The sequence below is a fragment of the Rana temporaria genome, chromosome 3 (genome assembly GCF_905171775.1).
Source record: "Rana temporaria chromosome 3, aRanTem1.1, whole genome shotgun sequence".
NCBI classification, from domain to species: Eukaryota; Metazoa; Chordata; class Amphibia; order Anura; family Ranidae; genus Rana; species Rana temporaria.
The window spans coordinates 128,792,000-128,812,985 of NC_053491.1; the positions used below are offsets into that span (position 1 = coordinate 128,792,000).

Sequence of the window (20,986 nt, forward strand, 5' to 3'; positions counted from 1 at the left end):
AAAATGTGGAGTATGGTGCCAGTTTATAGAACTATCTTCTCACAGATTGCCAGTAGCTTAACTGAGAATGTTCAAGTTTACAAGGATAAGTAAACACATTCCTAATCGAATAAGAATTTTTTTAATTGCTGTGTTAACATTTAGCAATATTGTTGGATTTTCCCCACATTTTTTATTAATACAACCCACCCTATACATATGTTTTCAGTAAAGGAAAAAGCAATAAGAAAAGTGCAGTGAACAAATCAGAATTTAAAAATGACTTGGCTTCAAAAAACTGAACTCAAGTTCCGATTACTGCAGTTTGCACATGACCTACTGTATGTTCTGACAGCATTGCAGAATTTTCCTCCTTGTTTTACTAGAACCACAGGTTCTTGAATCTTTGCGAAAATGAAAATCAAGAATTAAAAGAAACACATCTTTTCTAAAGACACTCAGAGTTCTTTTCTGCAATAAAGTGAATAATTACTATGTTGGTACAGGGGTAGTGTATTTACTGGTGTAATAAAACTGCAGTCTCCATTTTTCTGATGCGTTGTTAAGACACTTAAACGCTTTTAAATGAGTACAACCTCTGGTAGCACATACCCATTATTTAGATAGTGTAGCTCAATATGCTCAGTTCTTATTTTAGACCATAAGATAAATGAGACCCTGATGGAAGGGACACCATGCCTGTACAATAATTATGTTCAACAAAGAGTTCCTATGTGCAGTAACCCAAAGCAACCTTAATATGTCTTGTATTGTTCTGAACAGATTGAATCCTAATTGGTTGCTATAGGATACAGCGCTTAAGAACCCAAATCGGTCTCTTTGTGTCTATTTCAGATATTGTATTGGTGCACCATTTTACCACCATAACTGACTGTAATAATTCATGGAAAAGTTGTTTTTCAAAGCTGCCCACACATGAAAACTGAACCAATACCGTTTGTCAATTGAAAAACAGAAGAATGATGACACAAGTGGGTGTGTGACAGCATATTGTAAGAGACTTTAAAGGGGTTGTAAAGGTAAAAAAAAAAAAAAATCCCTAAATAGCTTCCTTTACATTAGTGCAGTCCTCCTTCACTTACCTCATCCTTCCATTTTGCTTTTAAATGTCCTTATTTCTTCTGAGAAATCCTCACTTCCTGTTCTTCTGTCTGTAACTACACACAGCAATGCAAGGCTTTCTCCCTGGTGTGGAGAAAGCCTCTTGAGGGGGAGGGGGCAAGCAGGAGTGTCAAGACACTCTCTACTTTGCAGATAGAGAAAGGAGCTGTGTGTTAGTGGGCGTCCTGACACTCCTGCTCGCCCCCTCAAGAGGCTTTCCCCACACCAGAGAGAAAGCCTTGAATTACTGTGTGTAGTTACAGACAGAAGAATAGGAAGTGAGGATTTCTCAGAAGAAATAAGGACATTTAAAAGCAAAATCGAAGGGTGAGGTAAGTGAAGGAGGACTGCACTAAAGGTAAAGGAAGCTATTTAGGGGGGGGGGAATTACCTTTACAACCCCTTTAGGAACAGAGTCTGGCCAAATGACTCTAGGACTTCACCGAACATTCAAGAATGTGACAGAAAGGCTGATCTGACTTCTTGGAGTCTTTACACCACAAACGTGTTAAAAACAAAAGGCAATCTACTGATGTTACCATTCCCACCAGCAAACTAAACAATATTAAAGTCACAGCTTTAGGGGGAAGATTTTTTTTTTTGGTTACTTTAATAGAAGAAAGGTGTATTCTTGATACAACAGAACCAAAAACAAAAATAAAATCTGTATCAATGCCCAACAGCCTGAAAACTGAAAACTTTTTTGGAACACTGAAGGTTTTACCCAAAGCTTTTTCTGCCTGCTACTGAAAATGCTTGGCTCGGCCTTATGGAAAGTAAAGCAGTCTCACTATGCCACAATTTTTATAAAAAAAGAAACCAACAGACTTAAAACAGCTAAAGTAACTGAAATTTAGTTAAAAAGTATATATAGATGCACAGTTTTTAAAGGTAATCTTCAAAAAATAATACACTGTTTTTCTTTTTTTAAGATGTACCTTTTTGGGCACCTATATTTGCAGTTCAGGCATATTGTATCACTAGTCCTATGTGATTGTTATCAGTCCACCACGCCTACTCCTCCAGCATGAAACCAGTGTAGCAGAACTACCTAGATCCTAGTTTTTTTATTCCAGCACTTCAAAAAAGGACAGGGAAGGGTGCTAAAACAATGACACCAGAGATCTTTCTCTCGTCTTCCCAACGAACATAAAAAAAAGCAACTATATTAATTCAGTCTAATATCATATTACCCTGCAAAATAGCTTAAAAACAAAGGGGTTGCACAGGAACCTGCATGGCATCAATGCATCGCCTAACCAAAATATGTGTCAACCCATTAAAAGAAACAAAACAGAAAGGCCACGTTGTCAGCAGACAGCTCTGAATCCAGATACTGTAATTTAACAGTCTTATCTTGGCTCTTGAACGATGCCTCTGCTATATCAGGCCTTAATTGCATCAATGGTGAAAATTCAACCTGAAATTGTCCATTAAGGCAAATCTCCAACAAAATGTTCATCTCCAGTCCAGTAAAAATATCGTTCTACAGCAAACAACAATGCCCTTGACATGCTGGTGTCTATGAATTGTTGGCACTGGATATTTCCTGATTCATTCTCCTGAGGTTGCCTTTAACTTTGAGAAACTCAGGCTTGTTTTCCTGTTCTTCCTCACCCTTATGTTTTTCCATTTCCATCTGCATGACAAAAGGAAAACGATTAGAGAACTTAGATGACAAAGCATTCCTTAGAGAAAGCAAGCACTGCATGACAGCGCTAAATATACTTCTTAAATGTAAAGCATGGTAAAGAGTGTTAAAAGAAAAGTTTGAGAATAGAAAAAAAAAAAAAAAAAAAAAAACTATTGTCTCATCTAGCTGGCTACAGCATGAATCCCAGCTGCAGCTGTCCATCGATGCCTCCAAGACCCAGAACAGTGTGATCAAACACAGTTCAGTCCTCGGTCTTCAGTGCACAGAGAGCCAGTCACTGTCAGCCACCGGCTCTCTGCTCTGCCCCTCAAACGCTCACTAGAGCTCCGGGCTGTGGAGGGGGTGGGAGTGGCTGGCTCAGTCTCCCAGAGGCCCGCTAAGAGGCTGAGCCAGCTCCGGGTACAGGTATCTGGGTGGATCCGGACTGTAAAGACAGGATAAATCCAGAGCATGGCCTGGCGGAACAACGTCAGCTGACAGCGGACTTTAGCCCGCATGTGCTGCAGGCATTCTACAATTAAAATTTTTCTAGAAGACAGGTAAAGGAGGCTGCTGGCAAAATTTTGCCAATAAAGTGTTTGTTACTCCAACATTTCCTATTCCTTATATGTGCCACTGTACCATATACTTGTATGAAAAAGTCCCCTGTTCTTTGTAATGCTTCATTTGTATGAAATCCCTGGTGTTCCTGTCAGTCACTCTGCTTTCCAATAAAAAAAACTGACCACACTAAGCAAGGCGGACACACTAAGCAAGAGACGACACACTAAGCAAGAGACGACACACTAAGCAAGAGACGACACACTAAGCAAGAGACGACACACTAAGCAAGAGACGACACACTAAGCAAGAGACGACACACTAAACAAGAGACGACACACTAAACAAGAGACGACACACTAAACAAGAGACGACACACTAAACAATAGACGACACACTAAGCAGGAGGACACACCGTGGTCAGTTGTCTAGCTGTGCTGGGAACTCAGCCTACTCTCCTTCAATGATCAGTCCTTACACGCCCCCTTCCCTGCACAGCCATTCACTGGAAAGCTCAGTGTACTGTTGCTTCTTTCCCCTCCCCCCCTCCCCCAGCTCTTAAGCAGCAGGGAACAGAAGGAATGTGATAACTTTCCCAAAAAAAGGGGGGGGGGAATGTTTTTATAATGTTATTTTTAACTGAATGGGTTGTTTTAAAATCTGATCCTTTACAAATCACTTTAAATCTTGGTGTGCCTTGTGTATTTCTTCCAGATCTGTGCAGTGATCCAGCATAAAAGTTTGCTTTGTGCAAGACCTTCTTGTAATAAAGACCAGTCACCATCGCTATTCTTCCTTGTGTAGTGTGACTGGTCTCCATTTTCCTGTCTTCTGTAGGTCACCTGTAGTGGTTAGCCCTTCCCACAGCTCTGCTCTCTGATTAGGCTATGAACAGCAATGATGCACTGCTACATTTAGAAGGTAATGTCTTCAAAGGGCATTTTGTTGCTATTGAAGACTATGTTTAAATAAAGATTTCAGCTTAAAGTGGTGCTATGCATTAGGAACAGCAGCCCCTTTCAAGCCTCCCTAATCCCCATCCCGATCCAGCGATGTTGCATAAATGACTCGGCCGTCCGAGACTCTCCCTCCTGATTGACTGAGACAGCTAGCGGGCACCATTGGCTCCCGCTGTCGTCAATCAAATTCAGTGAGCCAATGAGGAGAGGGGGCAGGGCCTGGCTGCGGCTCAGTGTCTAAACTGACACACAGCAGCGACTCATCTCAGATGCCCCATAGCAAGCTGCTTGTTGTGGGAGCGCTCAGCAGGAAGGAGGGGCAGGAGCGACTGCGAGGGACCCGAGTGAAGGGGGATCTGGGCTGCTCTGTGCAAAGCCACTATACAGAGCAGGTAAGTATGACATATTTGTTATTTTTAAACAAAAGAACAAAACTTTAGTATCACTTTAAAGTACATAATTCACTCACTTCCTCAAGTCTTTGATGTCTCTTTTGAAGTTCCACCTCAAAGTCTGACTTTTTTTGTTCAGCTTCTTCCTTCTGCTGTTTCACAACTTGATCCCGTTTTCGCTTTTCCATTACTTTTTGTAATTCTGGTTTGTTCTGCGGTGAAAGGCCTCTATAAGTAACAAAAATAAATTTAACTTTTGTTTATCAAATTAATTATGTGACCATTAACACACACACACACACACACACACACACACACACACACACACACAAAAAAGCTGCAAGCAATCTTGTATTCTTCACAAGGTTAATAATTTCTATTTATGGCAGATTAAAATATAATAGCTTCAGTAAATTAAAAAAATTATAATAAAATTAGCACTTGGTAATCTCACAATGTCCTTCTACCCTAAAATAGTAGCTTTTTAGTTGCACAAGCCCTCCTGGATATGGCAGGGAGATACCCAGAAGTTGCCCCGGAAGTAGCCCATTTGTGACAAAACCAGTCAGGCGAGGATACACAGATCTGTCATTGCGCTTGTTTACAATGGTACCGATTGCTGTTGGTTTTAACTTCTGCCTGTACGCTTTTGAAAATGTTTAAGTGCAATATTTATTGAATAAATTCACTCTAAGAGGGTTTTTTTACACTATCAGAGCCCCTCTTTCTTTTTCTGGGTTACAGCTGGATTATCCGGTTGATCAGAGTTCAGCGTAGAAGGAACAGTGTGTGGGACACACACCATAATCTGCCCTGCATCTTCCGTGCATGTATACCAGTTGTAAATATCCAAATATTGGTTGGTTTATTGAATTGTCAATGTATGTATGTATGTATGCATGCAATTAGGATTGGTCCACTGATAATCTAATCAGTTTGTTTTATCTAATATTATTGGTTGGTGTCTTGTTGACACTAATAATAATGATCCTAATGCACTATTATTATTATTGGCCAATGATCGTTGTGAAGGATGCTTCAGTTTAAATTCTCCCTGCTTGGTTAATGCTGTGTTAGAAGGTGATTTCAGGTGTGACTCACTCTACTAACAGGCTGTTGAAATGTTAATTGATCTAGTGTGTTGTGTGAAGAAGCCCTGTGGTTACTGTTTACTGTGATTAGAAGGGGCTCAGGTTAATTATTCTGATTGCTTCATTGTGGTCAGGCTGTCTAGATAATGCATTCTGTTACACCTAGTAATTAACTCCACTGATGTCATTATCTAAAGAAAATGTGTTTTCAGAATCGGCTCCGAAATGTCTGCCCATGATCTGTATGGAAGCCCCAGTGTGAGGGGGGCAGAGATTTGTCATTGTAACAGTTTTGGAAATTACATATAAGCTGTGTGTTAAAGTCTGTCTGGTTCCAGCATTCAGCCTTGGCTCATGTGTGGATGATTCTGTGATGTTCTGTTATGGGAAGAAGGGACTGTTTGACGGGGATATCATACCAATACCGTCACAATCGTCTTATGTTTATAATTTTATATTTATTTGTATCGTTATTTTTATATTTATTTTCATTTCTATTTTTTTTTTTATTAAAAATCAATAACTAAAAATTAAATCCTTATGGAACCTTGATTGTTCTTGGGTTTGGTTATGCTATTTTAGCCCCCCCCCCCCCGCTCACAGTCTGTTCCCTGTAGGGGTGAGCGGGCCTGGGAGACACACACTTGGTTCCCTTAGTCACCGTTAGCTACACGGTTCCATCTACGGTACTCTGTTACTCAGACTCCATGTTGCGGCGGCCCGGCCCGCTCAGATGTTGAACTACAAGTTTTACTCCTTTAAGTTGTGCATGATATGTATGTAATACTTTGTATTTCTGTTTAATGCTCCTTGATGCAACTGTACGGCCTTAATTGTATGACTGTTTTTGATGTTATTGACTGCCATGACTTTGTATTTGCAAAATTCTTAATAAAATGTTTTAGAAACAAAAAAAAAAAAAAATTAAAGATTATAGCTCAAGAACCAAAAACTAAATACATTTATTGAGTATATATCAAAATTAAAAATTATGATTATAATAGTTTAAGGATGAGTTTTAGAAAGTCTAATAAGGATTTATTGGTAGATTGAAATATATGTTTGTCTGTTCTCAAAGTATTTTTTTACATAAATACTGCCAATATTACTGAAACGTGATTTTATATATTGTTAACAAAAAAAAAATTATAGTAGAGGAAACGATTGCTCTTATGTACTAATGTATAAACAATTCTTAAGTTTTTAACAATTTAATTTAGGGCATTTTGCCAATCATTTGCCCTTGTTTCCTATATCTTCCCATTGTGAACTCCATACGCTAATACATTAACTGTCCGGGGAGGGACTTGGGGTTCTATATAGTGGTAAAGTTGCAGGCAGAGAGGATGTAGCGGCCTGCTCTTGTTGAACAGGCTCTGCTGTAAATCTATTGGGGGTCTGAGCTGCCATTTGGCTCAGACTAATATGATTAACCACTTCCCGACCTCCTCATGTACATTTACGTCGGCAGAATGGCACGGACAGGCACAATCACGTACCTGTACGTCCTCTGCTAGACGTGGGTGGGGGGGTCCGATCGGGACCCCCCCGGTACATGCGGAGGTCGGGTCCGCTCGGGGAGCGATCCGGGATGACGGCGCGGCCATTCGTTTATAGCCGCTCCGTCGCGATCGCTCCCCGGAGCTGAAGAACGGGGAGAGCCGTGTGTAAACACGGCTTCCCCGTGCTTCACTGTGGCGGCGCATCGATCGGGTGATCCTCTTTATAGGGGAGACTCGATCGATGACGTCATTCCTACAGCCACACGCCCCTACACTAGTAAACACATACACAGTGATCCCTAAATGTAACAGCGCCCCCTGTGTTTAACTCCCAAACTGCAACTGTCATTTTCACAATAAACAATGCAATTTAAATGCATTTTTTGCTGTGAAAATGACAATGGTCCCAAAAATGTGTCAAAATTGTCCGAAGTGTCCGCCATAATGTCGCAGTCACGAAAAAAATCGCTGATCGCCGCCATTACTAGTAAAAAAAATAAAAAAAATAAAAATGCAAAAAAACTATCCCCTATTTTGTAAACGCTATAAATTTTGCGCAAACCAACCGATAAACGCTTATTGTGATTTGTGTTACCAAAAATAGGTAGAAGAATACGTATCGGCCTAAACTGAGGAAAAAAAAAATGTATATATGTTTTTGGGGGATATTTATTACAGCAAAAAGTAAAAAATATTGAATTTTTTTCAAAATTGTCGCTCTATTTTTGTTTATAGCGCAAAAAATAAAAAAACCGCAGAGGTGATCAAATACCACCAAAAGAAAGCTCTATTTGTGGGGAAAAAAGGACGCCAATTTTGTTTGGGAGCCACGTCGCACGACCGCGCAATTGTCTGTTAAAGCGACGCAGTCCCGAACTGTAAAAACCCCTTGGGTCTTTAGCCAGCATATTGGTCCGGGGCTTAAGTGGTTAATGGCAAATTTAGCCTCTGTTCCAGCCATGGCTGTACTGAGAGTTCCACCATTGTTCGCCTGGGGGTGTCATTACCACCCCAGGCCAAGGGTGGCAGCAGCAAGGCCAGGGTGCATTGTGTGTTCCCCTCAGCAGTGAATCAGTGGGACTGGTTGCCCCGCTGTGCATGCTGGAGAGGGGTACTTAAGGGACAGACGCCATTAGTGGGGGTCCGTTGTTCGCGCCTCGTGGCCTGCCTGGCATGAGGTGCGTGTCCTGAATCCTGACTCCGGGACCACATTGGTCTGGGGTCTCGGCTCCGCCTGGTATGCCCAGTAGTCAGACTGGGGCCTGCTTTTGCAGAGGTGATCCTGTACCGTCCGTCCTGCAGGAGGAGGTCACTTGATGAAGGAAGCCAGGGGACCTATCCTGGAGGGGGCCATGCAAGAGGCTGGTACCTTGGGAGAAGGCCTGGAAACTTCATCAAAGGATGCACCAGACACTGAGAGGCTTGACGGTGTCGCCTGTCGAGCCTAAAGTTCTATCAGAGTTAAGCTGGAGAGATCCGGGTGCTGAATCCTGTGGCAGGGGATTCTGGACCAAAAGTGTCTCCTCAAAGAAAGGTCTGTGGCAGAGACTGTACTTTATTGCGTGCGCCATCACGGCTGCTGGGCCAGTGAGAAGGACCTACCCGGGTGAGCAATACCCACTCTGGCTAGAGTGACGACGAGAACTGTTTGCTGGAAGCAGGAGTGTTTCCTATTTGTGACTATACACCTAAACCTACCTACCCTTCCACCCCTTTCTATTGAAGTTCTACAAATAAATCCCAGAAAAAAGTGCTCTTTGTGGACATTGAAATTCTTTGGACTCTCCTTTCACCCTGGACAGCGAGAACAAAGAGGCAACATGCCACCCAAAAAATACTCAGCAGCTCCTCCGGGGGTTGTGCTACAGGGACATGGCCTGAAGGAGGACACGCCTCCAAAACATGTAGTGGTGGCCACCGCCCACCCACCATAAGAGACTATTCACTCTTAGAGCCCTTTCACACTGGTGCATTTTTGCGGCATTTCGCGATTAAAATAGTGCTATTAAAACGCTCCAAAAACGCCCCTCTCCATTGAAATGAATTGAAAACGCGGTAAAAAAGCTGTGTTTTACCGCTATTTTAACGCTCCGCTATAGGCGTTTCCAGTGTGAAAGGGCTCTTAGAGCTGCGTTTTGCGGCGTAAAAATAGCGGTTTTACCGCTATTTTAACGCTCCACTATAGGTGTTTTTGCCGCGTTTTTGCTGCGTTTAACGCTCCGCTATAGGCGTTTTTGCCAAGTTTTCGCGGTAAAAATAGCGCTATTAAAACACTCATAAAACGCTCCAAAAACGCCCCTCTCCATTGAAATGAATTGAAAACGTGGTAAAATATCGGTGTTTTACTGTTATTTTAACAGTCCGCTATAGGCGTTTCCAGTGTGAAAGGGCTCTTAAAGCGGCGTTTTGCAGCGTAAAAACGCGGAAAAATCGCGGTAAAATAGCAGTGTTTTACCGCTATTTTAATGCTCCGCTATAGGCGTTTTAATAGCGCTATTTTTGCCGCGAATACAAGGCAAAAGCGCCACAAAAACGCACACTGGTGCGTTTTCGTGGCAAAAATAGCACTCATAAAACGCTCCAAAAACACCCCACTCCATTGAAATGAATTGAAAACGCTGTAAAATAGCGGTGTATTACCGCTATTTAAAAAGCCCTTTCACACTGGTGCGTTTTTGCCACGCTTTCGCGGTAAAAATAGCGCTATTAAAACGCCCCTCTCCATTGAAATGGATATGCGATAAAAACGTGGTAAAAACGCTGTAAAATAGCGCTGTTTTACCGCTATTTAAAGCTCCGCTATAGGCGTTTTTGCAGCGTTTTATAGCGCTATTAAAACGCTCCAAAAACGCCCCTCTCCATTGAAATTAATTGAAAACGCGGTAAAAACGCGGTAAAATATCGGTGCTTTACTGCTATTTTAACACTCCGCTATAGGCATTTCCGATGTGAAAGGTATCTTAGAGCGGCGTTTTGCGGCGTAAAAACATGGAAAAATCAAGGTAAAATAGCGGTGTTTTAACGCCATTTTAACGCTCCGCTATAAGCGTTTTAATAGCACTATTTTTGCCGCGATAACGCGCCAAAAACGCACACTGGTGCGGTTTTGCCGCGTTTTCGCGGCAAAAATAGCGCTATTAAAACGCTCCAAAAACGCCCCTCTCCATTGAAATGAATTGAAAAACGCGGTAAAATAGCGGCGTTTTACCGCTATTTTAACGCTCCGCTATAGGCGTTTCCAGTGTGAAAGGGCTCTCAGAGAGGCGTTTTGCGGCGTAAAAACGCAGGAAAATAGCGGTGTTACCGCTATTTTAACGCCCCGCTATAGGCGTTTTTTACACGTTTTCGCGGTAAAAATAGCGCTATTAAAACGTTCATAAAACGCTCCAAAAACGCCCCTCTCCATTGAAATGAATTGAAAACGCGGTAAAATATCGGTGTTTTACCGCTATTTTAACACTCCGCTATGGGCGTTTCCAGTGTGAAAGGGCTCTTAGAGCGGCGTTTTGCGGCGTAAAAACCCGAAAAAATTGTGGTTTTACCGCCATTTTAGCGCTCCGCTATAGGCGTTTTAATAGCGCTATTTTTGCCACGAAAACGAGGCAAAAACGCTGCAAAAACGCACACTAGTGCGTTTTTGCAGCGTTTTCGCTGTAAAAATAGCGCTATTAAAACGCTCATAAAATGCTCCAAAAACGCCCCTCTCCATTGAAATGAATTGAAAAACGTGGTAAAAACGCGGTAAAATAGCAGTGTTTTACCGCTCCGCTATAGGCGTTTCCAGTGTGAAAGGGCTCTTAGAGCGGCGTAAAAACGCGAAAAAATTGCGGTTTTATCGCTATTTTAAGACTCCGCTATAGGCGTTTTAATAGCGCTATTTTTGCCACGAAAACGAGGCAAAAACGCTGCAAAAATGCACACTGGTGCATTTTCGCTGTAAAAATAGCGCTATTAAAACGCTCATAAAATGCTCCAAAAACGCCTCCCTCCATTGAAATTAATTGAAAACGCTGTAAAAACGCAGTAAAATAGCGGTGTTTTACTGCCATTTAAAGAGCCTTTTCACACTGGTGCGTTTTTGCCGCGTTAAAACGCTCATAAAACGCTTCAAAAACGCCCCTCGCCATTGAAATGAATTGAAAACGCGGTAAAATCGCGGTTTTACTGCTATGGCGTTTCCAGTGTGAAAGGGCTCTTAGAGCCCTTTCACACTGGTGCGTTTTTGTCGCGGTAAAAATAGGGCCATTAAAACACTCATAAAACGCTCCAAAAACGTCCCTCTCCATTGAAATGCTATAAAAACGCGGTAAAGACGCGGTAAAATAGCGGTGTTTTACCGATATTTTAACGCTCTGCTATAAGGGTTTCCAGTGTGAAAGGGCTCCAGACAAAAGAAAGCCCAGCAATTGAGATATCAATGACCCTCCGCTCACACACTAAACACACAGCTGCATATGTATAGGGGGAGGAGTCTATTTTAACCAATCACGTTGCTTGCTTTTTGTAAATTTGCATATTTCAGGAAAGCACTTCCATTCCTTGAATTTGTATATTTTCTCAGTAATAAATGATAAAAAAAAGATGATGATGCTATGGGGAAAGTAAAACTAGTAATAGTTTAGTAGATATCGCCTGAAAATTGCACCAAAAAAAAAAAGTGTAAAAATGTTCTCTCCCTAAGTTGAGGGGAACAAATTTTCCCACCCTTTATATAGAACTGACACCATCACAGCATAGTAGGATGTGAGAGCAGGGTTGGATGATATCTATCCATCAGTGATAGCTAGTGTATCGTCTGGCTGATCTCTATAGGATGGTGTCCCAGAAGCTCAAACACCACATCCAAGTTGTGCCGAAGAAGCTGTGTCTATGGAGCCAAGAGCTTCCCTTCAATGGGATGACATTGGAATGCAGAGAACATCGCTTCTCAGCCTTTTGGCGAAGATCAAGTGTGATGTTAGTATTTTTATTTCATGCTATGAATGTCTTATAAATGGAAAAGCTTTAACCACTTGACCACTGGGCACTTAAACCCTCTTAATAACCAGACCAATTTTCAGCTTTCGGTGCTCTCACATTTTGAATGACAATTACTCAGTCATACAACATTGCACCCATATGAAATTTTCGTCCTTTTTTTCCCACAAATAGAGCTTTCTTTTGGTGGTATTTGATCACCTCTGGGTTTTTTATTTTTTGTGCTATAAATGAAAAAAAGACCAACATTTTTGTAAAAAAAATGAATTTTTCTTTGTTTCTGTTATAAAATTTAACAAATTCGTAATTTTTTTTCATAAATTTTGCCCAAAATGTATACGGCTACATAACTTTGGTAAAAATAAGTAGAAATTGGTGCATATTATTTGGTCTTTGTGAAAGTTATAGAGTCCACAAGCTATGGTGCCAATATCTGAAAATTGATCACACCTGAAGTACTGACGGCCTATCTCATTTCTTGAGACCCTAACATGCCAGAAAAGTACAATTACCCCCCAAATGACCCCTTTTTGGAAAGAAGACATTCCAAGGTATTTAGAAAGAGGCATGGCAAGTAGGGCTGCAACTAACGATTATTTTCATAATCGATTAGTTGGCTGATTATTGTTTCGATGAATCGATTATAGCCTAAAAAAAAAAAACATTTTATTAAAAAAAAAAAAATTGGGCCAATTTGTTGTTGGACAGATTACAAAACACAAATTGCCACAAAAACACATTTAGCCAGATTCAGAGAGACTTACGACGGCGTATCAGTAGATACACAGTCGTAAGTCCGAATGAGCGGCGTCGTATCTTTGCGCGTATTTCTAAAATGAGATACGCCTCACTGTTACTAAGATACGACCGACGCAAGTCTCCTACGCCGTCGTATCTTATGTGCATATTTACACTGGCCGCTAGGGGCGTGTACGTGGATTTACGCGTTGAATATGTAAATGAGCAAGATATGCAGATTCACGAACGTACGTACGCCCGTCGCAGTAAGCTATGACGTTTACGTAAGACATACACCGGGTAAAGATAAACCACCAAAAAGATGGCGCAGCCCATGCAAGGTATGGACGACGGAACAGCCGTCGTATTTTACGTCGTTAGCGTAAGCGTCCGGGGATGGGGCTGGGCGTAGGTTATGTTCACGTCGAAAGCATTGAGTATTTGCGACGTGATTCTGAGCATGTGCGCGCATGCGCCTTACCAACGGCCCTCATTTACATGGGGTCACGGTTACTTTACATGTAGCACGCCCACTACCTGCCTAATTTGAATTAGGCGGGGTTACGCCGGGCCATTTGCGCTACGCCGACGTAACTTAGGGAGCAAGTGGTTTGTGAATACTGGCCTTGCCTCACTATGTTACGTCGGCGTAGTGCAAATGGGATGCGCTACGCCGAACTAAGGATGTGCCCGTCTCTCTGAATCTGGCTAATTACATGCTTTTCTGCAGCTTCTCCATTGAAGTATATTGAACAAAAAAAAAAAAAAAATGGCATCGTTTTGCGTTAAAAAGTCCTCGCCCTTTCCAAATACGCAGCAGCTGAAAAAAAATCATGGATGTGAACGTGTCCCATAGGAAAACATGTAAATGAACTGTAGGGTGTTTCTGCAAAAATCACCAAAAAAAAACAGAGGTGTGACCCGGCCTGAGATGTTTAGTAACATAATGGGGTTAAAAAAACAAAAATAAGTAAAAAAAAAAGCAAATAATCACTACTGTAAGGGGTTAATTTTTTTTACTGTGGGACAGTGAAAGTCATATTTACAGTAGCGATTTGCTTTTTTGTACTATAAAGGGCTAATTTTAGTTTTTTAACCCCATTATGTTATGCATTCCTACTGGCCAATACTAGGATAAGCAGTCATACTGGACATTAGGAATCCAAGAGGAAAAGGAGGAACCGGCAAGCTTCACCCTTGGTTCACATTTCTGCACTTTTTTGCTTGAGCACGGCGGCCTATTAAATTTATGTGTGCCGCCATGCTTGGGTGCATGCACCTTTCCCAAAACATGGCCGCTGGGAAATCGATTACTCCACATACAGAAGAGTGGACCTAGAGTTAGCGTGATCAGTAAATGCTGAAGCTTTGCTCTATTAAAACGAACAAAGAGTATTGAAAGCTGCTGCAGGTATATAAAGAGTCTCTTTAAAGTGGATGTAAAGCCACTCTCATCCTTTCTAAACTACTGCCATAGTTCTGATCTATAAGGATATAGATGCCTCCTGCATGTATCTTTACCTGTCATATGTCTCCCCTCTGTCTGTTATAAGAACTGAAAAACTGCAGATTCTGTGGGTGGATCTGCTGTCTTGAGCTCTGTGGGTGGAGTCATGATGTCAGTAGACTCCCTGCCCTCCTCTACACTCCCCTTGTCAACATGCATTTTTTCCTGTGCATTCCTTACACTAAATTCTGCTATGATCACCAACATCCAGTCAAAATCCAGAAAAGTAACCACATGACTTCAGAAAAGGCGTGGGGGTGGGAATTAAAAAAATAATGCCCGTCTCCAGGCTAGTGCATGAGATATGTAAATAACCTGTCATTCACAGCAAGGGGGCGGAACAGACGAAGGTTTTTCTCTGTAAATCCGTTTAATCTCACTGAACAATAAAAGAGGATTGCCCAGAGCTGGATTAACTCTGTGTGGCAAGACTGGGCACCGATAAGAAATCTTATACTGTACATTGTGACATCAAAAAAATAAATAAAAATGTAGCAATGTAGAAGCGCTGCAATTTAACCACTTGAGATCCGCGCTATAGACAAAAGACGTCCACAGCGCGGCTCTCAAGTGCCGAGTGGACGTCTTTGGACATCTTTTTCTGTGCATTACCCGTGTGCGCCGCTGGGGGGCGCGCAGCGGGTAAACACTGTGCCGGCGCATCGCTGGGAAGCCGATGCGGGTACCTGGCGGCCGCAATGTCCACCAGGGTACACGCGATCGATGGTGACAGCAGGGACGTGGAGCTCTGTGTGTAAACACAGAGCTCCACGTCCTGTCAGGGAGAGAGGAGACTGATCTGTGTCTCTTGTACATAGGGACACAGCATTGGTCACCTCTCCCAGTCAGTCCCCACCCCCCACACAGTTAGAACACACCCAGGTAATACATTTAACCCCTTCCTCACCCTTTAGTGTTAACCCCTTCCCTGCCAGTCACATTTATACAGTAATTAGTGCATTTTTATAGCACTGATCGCTGTATAAATGTGAATGGTCCCAAATTTGTGTCAAAAGTGTCCGATATGTCCGTCGCAATATCGCCTGACCAAAAAAAAAAAAAAAAAATCGCAGATCGCCATTACTAGTAAAAAATAAATCATACATCTATCCCCCATTTTGTAGGTGCTATAACCTTTGCGCAAACACCCCACACCCCACTCCATTGAAATGAATTGAAAACGCTGTAAAATAGCGGTGTATTACCGCTATTTACAAAGCCCTTTCACACTGGTGCGTTTTTGCCACGCTTTCGCGGTAAAAATAGCGCTATTAAAACGCCCCTCTCCATTGAAATGAATATGCAGTAAAAACACGGTAAAAAAGCAGTGTTTTACCGCTATTTAAAAGCTCCGCTATAGGCGTTTTTGCAGCTTTTTATAGCGCTATTAAAACGCTCATAAAAACGCTCCAAAAACGCCCCTCTCCATTGAAATGAATTGAAAACGCGGTAAAATATCGGTGTTTTACCGCTATTTTAACACTCCGCTATGGGCGTTTCCAGTGTGAAAGGGCTCTCAGAGCGGCGTAAAAACGCAGGAAAATAGCGGTGTTACCGCTATTTTAACGCCCCGCTATAGGCGTTTTTGCCACGTTTTCGCGGTAAAAATAGCGCTATTAAAACGTTCATAAAACGCCCCTCTCCATTGAAATGAATTGAAAACGCGGTAAAATATCGGTGTTTTACCGCCATTTTAACGCTCCGCTATAGACGTTTTAATAGCGCAATTTTTGCCACGAAAACGAGGCAAAACGCTGCAAAAACGCTCATAAAATGCTCCAAAAACGCCCCTCTCCATTGAAATGAATTGAAAAACGTGGAAAAAACGCGGTAAAATAGCAGTGTTTTACCGCTATTTTAACGCTCCGCTATAGGCGTTTCCAGTGTGAAAGGGCTCTTAGAGCTGCGTTTTGCGGCGTAAAAACGCGAAAAAAATTGCGGTTTTATCGCCATTTTAATGCTCCGCTATAGGCGTTTTAATAGCGCTATTTTTGCCCCGAAAACGAGGCAAAAGTGCACACTGGTGCGTTTTCGCTGTAAAAATAGCGCTATTAAAACACTCATAAAATGCTCCAAAAACGCCCCTCTCCATTGAAATTAATTGAAAACGCTGTAAAAACGCAGTAAAATAGCGGTGTTTTACTGCCATTTAAAGAGCCTTTTCACACTGGTGCGTTTTTGCGGCAAAAACAGCGCTATTAAAACGCTCATAAAAACGCTTCAAAAATGCCCCTCGCCATTGAAATGAATTGAAAACGCGGTAAAATTGCGGTTTTACTGCTATTTTAACGCTCCGCTATAGGCGTTTCCAGTGTGAAAGGGAAAAATCGAGGTAAAATAGCGGTGTTTTAACGCTATTTTAACGCTCCGCTATAAGCGTTTTAATAGCACTATTTTTGCCGCCATAACGCGCCAAAAACGCACACTGGTGCGGTTTTGCCGCGTTTTTGCGGCAAAAAAAGTGCTATTAGAACGCTTATAAAACGCCCCTCTCCATTGAAATGAATTGAAAAACGCGGTAAAATGGCGGTGTTTTACCGCTATTTTAACGCTCCGCTATAGGCGTTTCCAGTGTGAAAGGGCTCTCAGAGCAGCGTTTTGCGGCGTAAAAACGCAGGAAAATAGCGGTGTTACCGCTATTTTAACGCCCCGCTATAGGCGTTTTTGCCACGTTTTTGCGGTAAAAATAGCGATATTAAAACGTTCATAAAACGCTCCAAAAACGCCCCTCTCCATTGAAATGAATTGAAAACGCGGTAAAATATCGGTGTTTTACCGCTATTTTAACACTCCGCTATAGGCGTTTCCAGTGTGAAAGGGCTCTTAGAGCGGCGTTTTGCGGCGTAAAAACACGAAAAAATTGCAGTTTTATCGCCATTTTAACGCTCCGCTATAAGCGTTTTAATAGCGCTATTTTTGCCACGAAAATGAGGCAAAAACGCTGCAAAAACGCACTGGTGCGTTTTTGCAGCGTTTTCGCTGTAAAAATAGCGCTATTAAAACGCTCATAAAATGCTCCAAAAACGCCCCTCTCCATTGAAATGAATTGAAAAACGCGGTAAAAACGCAGTGTTTTACCGCTATTTTAACGCTCCGCTATAGGCATTTCCAGTGTGAAAGGGCTCTTATAGCGGCGTTTTGTGGCGTAAAAACGCGAAAAAATTGCGGTTTTATCGCTATTTTAATGCTCCGCTATAGGCGTTTTAATAGCGCTATTTTTGCCCCGAAATCGAGGCAAAAACGCTGCAAAAATGCACACTGGTGCGTTTTTCGCTGTAAAAATAGCGCTATTAAAACACACGTAAAATGCTCCAAAAACGCCTCCCTCCATTGAAATTAATTGAAAACGCTGTAAAAACGCAGTAAAATAGTGGTGTTTTACTGCCATTTAAAGAGCCTTTTCACACTGGTGCGTTTTTGCGGCAAAAATAGCGCTATTAAAACGCTCATAAAACGCTTCAAAAACGCCCCTCTCCATTGAAATGAATTGAAAACGTGGTAAAATCGCGGTTTTACTGCTATTTTAACGCTCCGCTATAGGCGTTTCCAGTGTGAAAGGGCTCTTAGAGCCCTTTCACACTGGTGCGTTTTTGTCGCGGTAAAAATAGGGCCATTAAAACACTCATAAAACGCTCCAAAAACGCCCCTCTCCATTGAAATGCTGTAAAAACGCGGTAAAATAGCGGTGTTTTACCGATATTTTAACGCTCCGCTATAAGGGTTTCCAGTGTGAAAGGGCTCCAGACAAAAGAAAGCCCAGCAATTGAGATATCAATGACCCTCCGCTCACACACTAAACACACAGCTGCATATGTATAGGGGGAGGAGTCTATTTTAACCAATCACGTTGCTTGCTTTTTGTAAATTTGCATATTTCAGGAAAGCACTTCCATTCCTTGAATTTGTATATTTTCTCAGTAATAAATGATAAAAAAAAGATGATGATGCTATGGGGAAAGTAAAACTAGTAATAGTTTAGTAGATATCGCCTGAAAATTGCACCAAAAAAAAAAAGTGTAAAAATGTTCTCTCCCTAAGTTGAGGGGAACAAATTTTCCCACCCTTTATATAGAACTGACACCATCACAGCATAGTAGGATGTGAGAGCAGGGTTGGATGATATCTATCCATCAGTGATAGCTAGTGTATCGTCTGGCTGATCTCTATAGGATGGTGTCCCAGAAGCTCAAACACCACATCCAAGTTGTGCCGAAGAAGCTGTGTCTATGGAGCCAAGAGCTTCCCTTCAATGGGATGACATTGGAATGCAGAGAACATCGCTTCTCAGCCTTTTGGCGAAGATCAAGTGTGATGTTAGTATTTTTATTTCATGCTATGAATGTCTTATAAATGGAAAAGCTTTAACCACTTGACCACTGGGCACTTAAACCCTCTTAATAACCAGACCAATTTTCAGCTTTCGGTGCTCTCACATTTTGAATGACAATTACTCAGTCATACAACATTGCACCCATATGAAATTTTCGTCCTTTTTTTCCCACAAATAGAGCTTTCTTTTGGTGGTATTTGATCACCTCTGGGTTTTTTATTTTTTGTGCTCAAAATGAAAAAAGACCAACATTTTTGTAAAAAAAAAAGAATTTTTCTTTGTTTCTGTTATAAAATTTAACAAATTCGTAATTTTTCTTCATAAATTTTGCCCAAAATGTATACTGCTACATATCTTTGTTAAAAATAAGTACAAGTTGGTGAATATTATTTGGTCTTTGTGAAAGTTAGAGAGTCCACAAGCTATGGTGCCAATATCTGAAAATTGATCACACCTGAAGTACTGACAGCCTATCTCATTTCTTGAGACCCTAACATGCCAGAAAAGTACAAATACCCCCCAAATGACCCCTTTTTGGAAAGAAGACATTCCAAGGTATTTAGAAAGAGGCATGGCAAGGTTTTTGACGTTGTCATTTTTTTCCCACAATTCTTTGCTAAATCAAGATTTTTTTTTCTTTTCACAAAATGTTCATATTCGCCGGTTATTTCTCACACACAGCATATGCATACCACAAATTACACCCCAAAACACATTCTGCTATTCCTCCCGAGTATGGCGATACCACATGTGTGAGACTTTTACACAGCGTGGCCACATACAGAGGCCCAACATGCAGGGAGCACCATCAGGGGTCCTGGAACACCCAAGACAATTCTGACATTCCTCTCCTACATGTAAAAATCATCATTTATTTGCTAGAAAATTACATAGAACCCCAAAACATTATATATGCTTTTTTAACAGAGACCCTAGAGAATACAATGGCGGTCGTTGCAACTTTTTATCTTGCACTGTATTTGCGCAGCAATTTTTCGAACGCTTTTTTTTGGGGGGGAAAAAACAGTTATGTGCTTTAAAAAAAAAAAAAAAAACAGTAAAGTTAGCCCAATGTTTTTGCATAATGTGAAAGATAAAGTTACGCAGAGTAAATAGATACCCAACATGTCACCCTTCAAAATTGCACACGCTCGTGGAATGGCGCAAAACTGATACTTAAAAATCCCCATAGGCGACACTTAAATTTTTTTTACCGATTACATGTTTTTTGTTATAGAGGCGGTCTAGGGCCAAAATTATTGCTCTCGCTCCAACGTTCGCAGCGACACCTCACATGTGTGGTTTAAACACTGTTTTCATATGTGGGCGGGACTTGCGTATGCGTTCACTTCTGCATTCGAGCACACGGGGACAGGGGCGCTTTAAAAAATATATATATTTTTTATTGTTCATTTTACTTTATTTATTTTAGCTTGACACTTTTTTTCCCCCCCAAAAAAAATTTTGATCACTTTTATTCCTATTATAAGGACTGTAAACATCCCTTGTAATAGGAATATGGAAAGACAGGTCCTATTTACAGTGAGATATGGGGTCAATAAGACCCCACATCTTACCTCTAGGCTGGGAAGACTGCAGAGTATGGCTGGGTATCATCGAGTATGGCTGGGTATCATCGAGTATGGCTGGGTATCATCGAGTATGGCTGGGTATCATCGAGTATGGCTGGGTATCATCGAGTATGGCTGGGTATCATCGAGTATGGCTGGGTATCATCGAGTATGGCTGGGTATCATCGAGTATGGCTGGGTATCATCGAGTATGGCGGGGTATGTATGGCAGAGTATGGCGGGGTATGTATGGCAGAGTATGGCGGGGTATGTATGGCAGAGTATGGCGGGGTATGTATGGCAGAGTATGGCGGGGTATGTATGGCAGAGTATGGCGGGGTATGTATGGCAGAGTATGGCGGGGTATGTATGGCAGAGTATGTATGGCAGGGTATGTATGGCAGGGTATGTATGGCAGGGTATGTATGGCAGGGTATGTATGGCAGAGTATGGCAGAGTATGGCGGGATATGGCAGAGTATGGCGGGATATGGCAGAGTATGGCGGGGTATGGCAGGGAAGGCAGAGTATTGCAGGGAAGGCAGAGTATTGCACTGTATTGCAGGGAAGGCAGAGTATTGCAGGGAAGGCAGAGTATTGCACAGTATTGCAGGGAAGGCAGAGC

At 41.8% G+C, this 20,986-nt stretch overlaps 1 protein-coding gene across 1 annotated transcript in view; it reads right to left on the reverse strand.

Annotated features, from left to right (window-relative positions):
* Positions 1–1,679: 1,679 nt before the first annotated feature.
* FAM107B (family with sequence similarity 107 member B) overlaps positions 1,680–20,986 on the reverse strand; it is a 97,508-nt gene continuing 78,201 nt past the window's right edge. Inside the window, exons 3-4 of the mRNA XM_040343420.1 lie at positions 4,724–4,874; positions 1,680–2,740 (exon numbers count right to left, since the gene is read on the reverse strand). Coding sequence (XP_040199354.1) covers positions 2,624–2,740; positions 4,724–4,874 — 268 coding nt within the window. The 3' untranslated portion in view covers positions 1,680–2,623. The remainder of the gene's footprint in view (positions 2,741–4,723; positions 4,875–20,986) is intronic.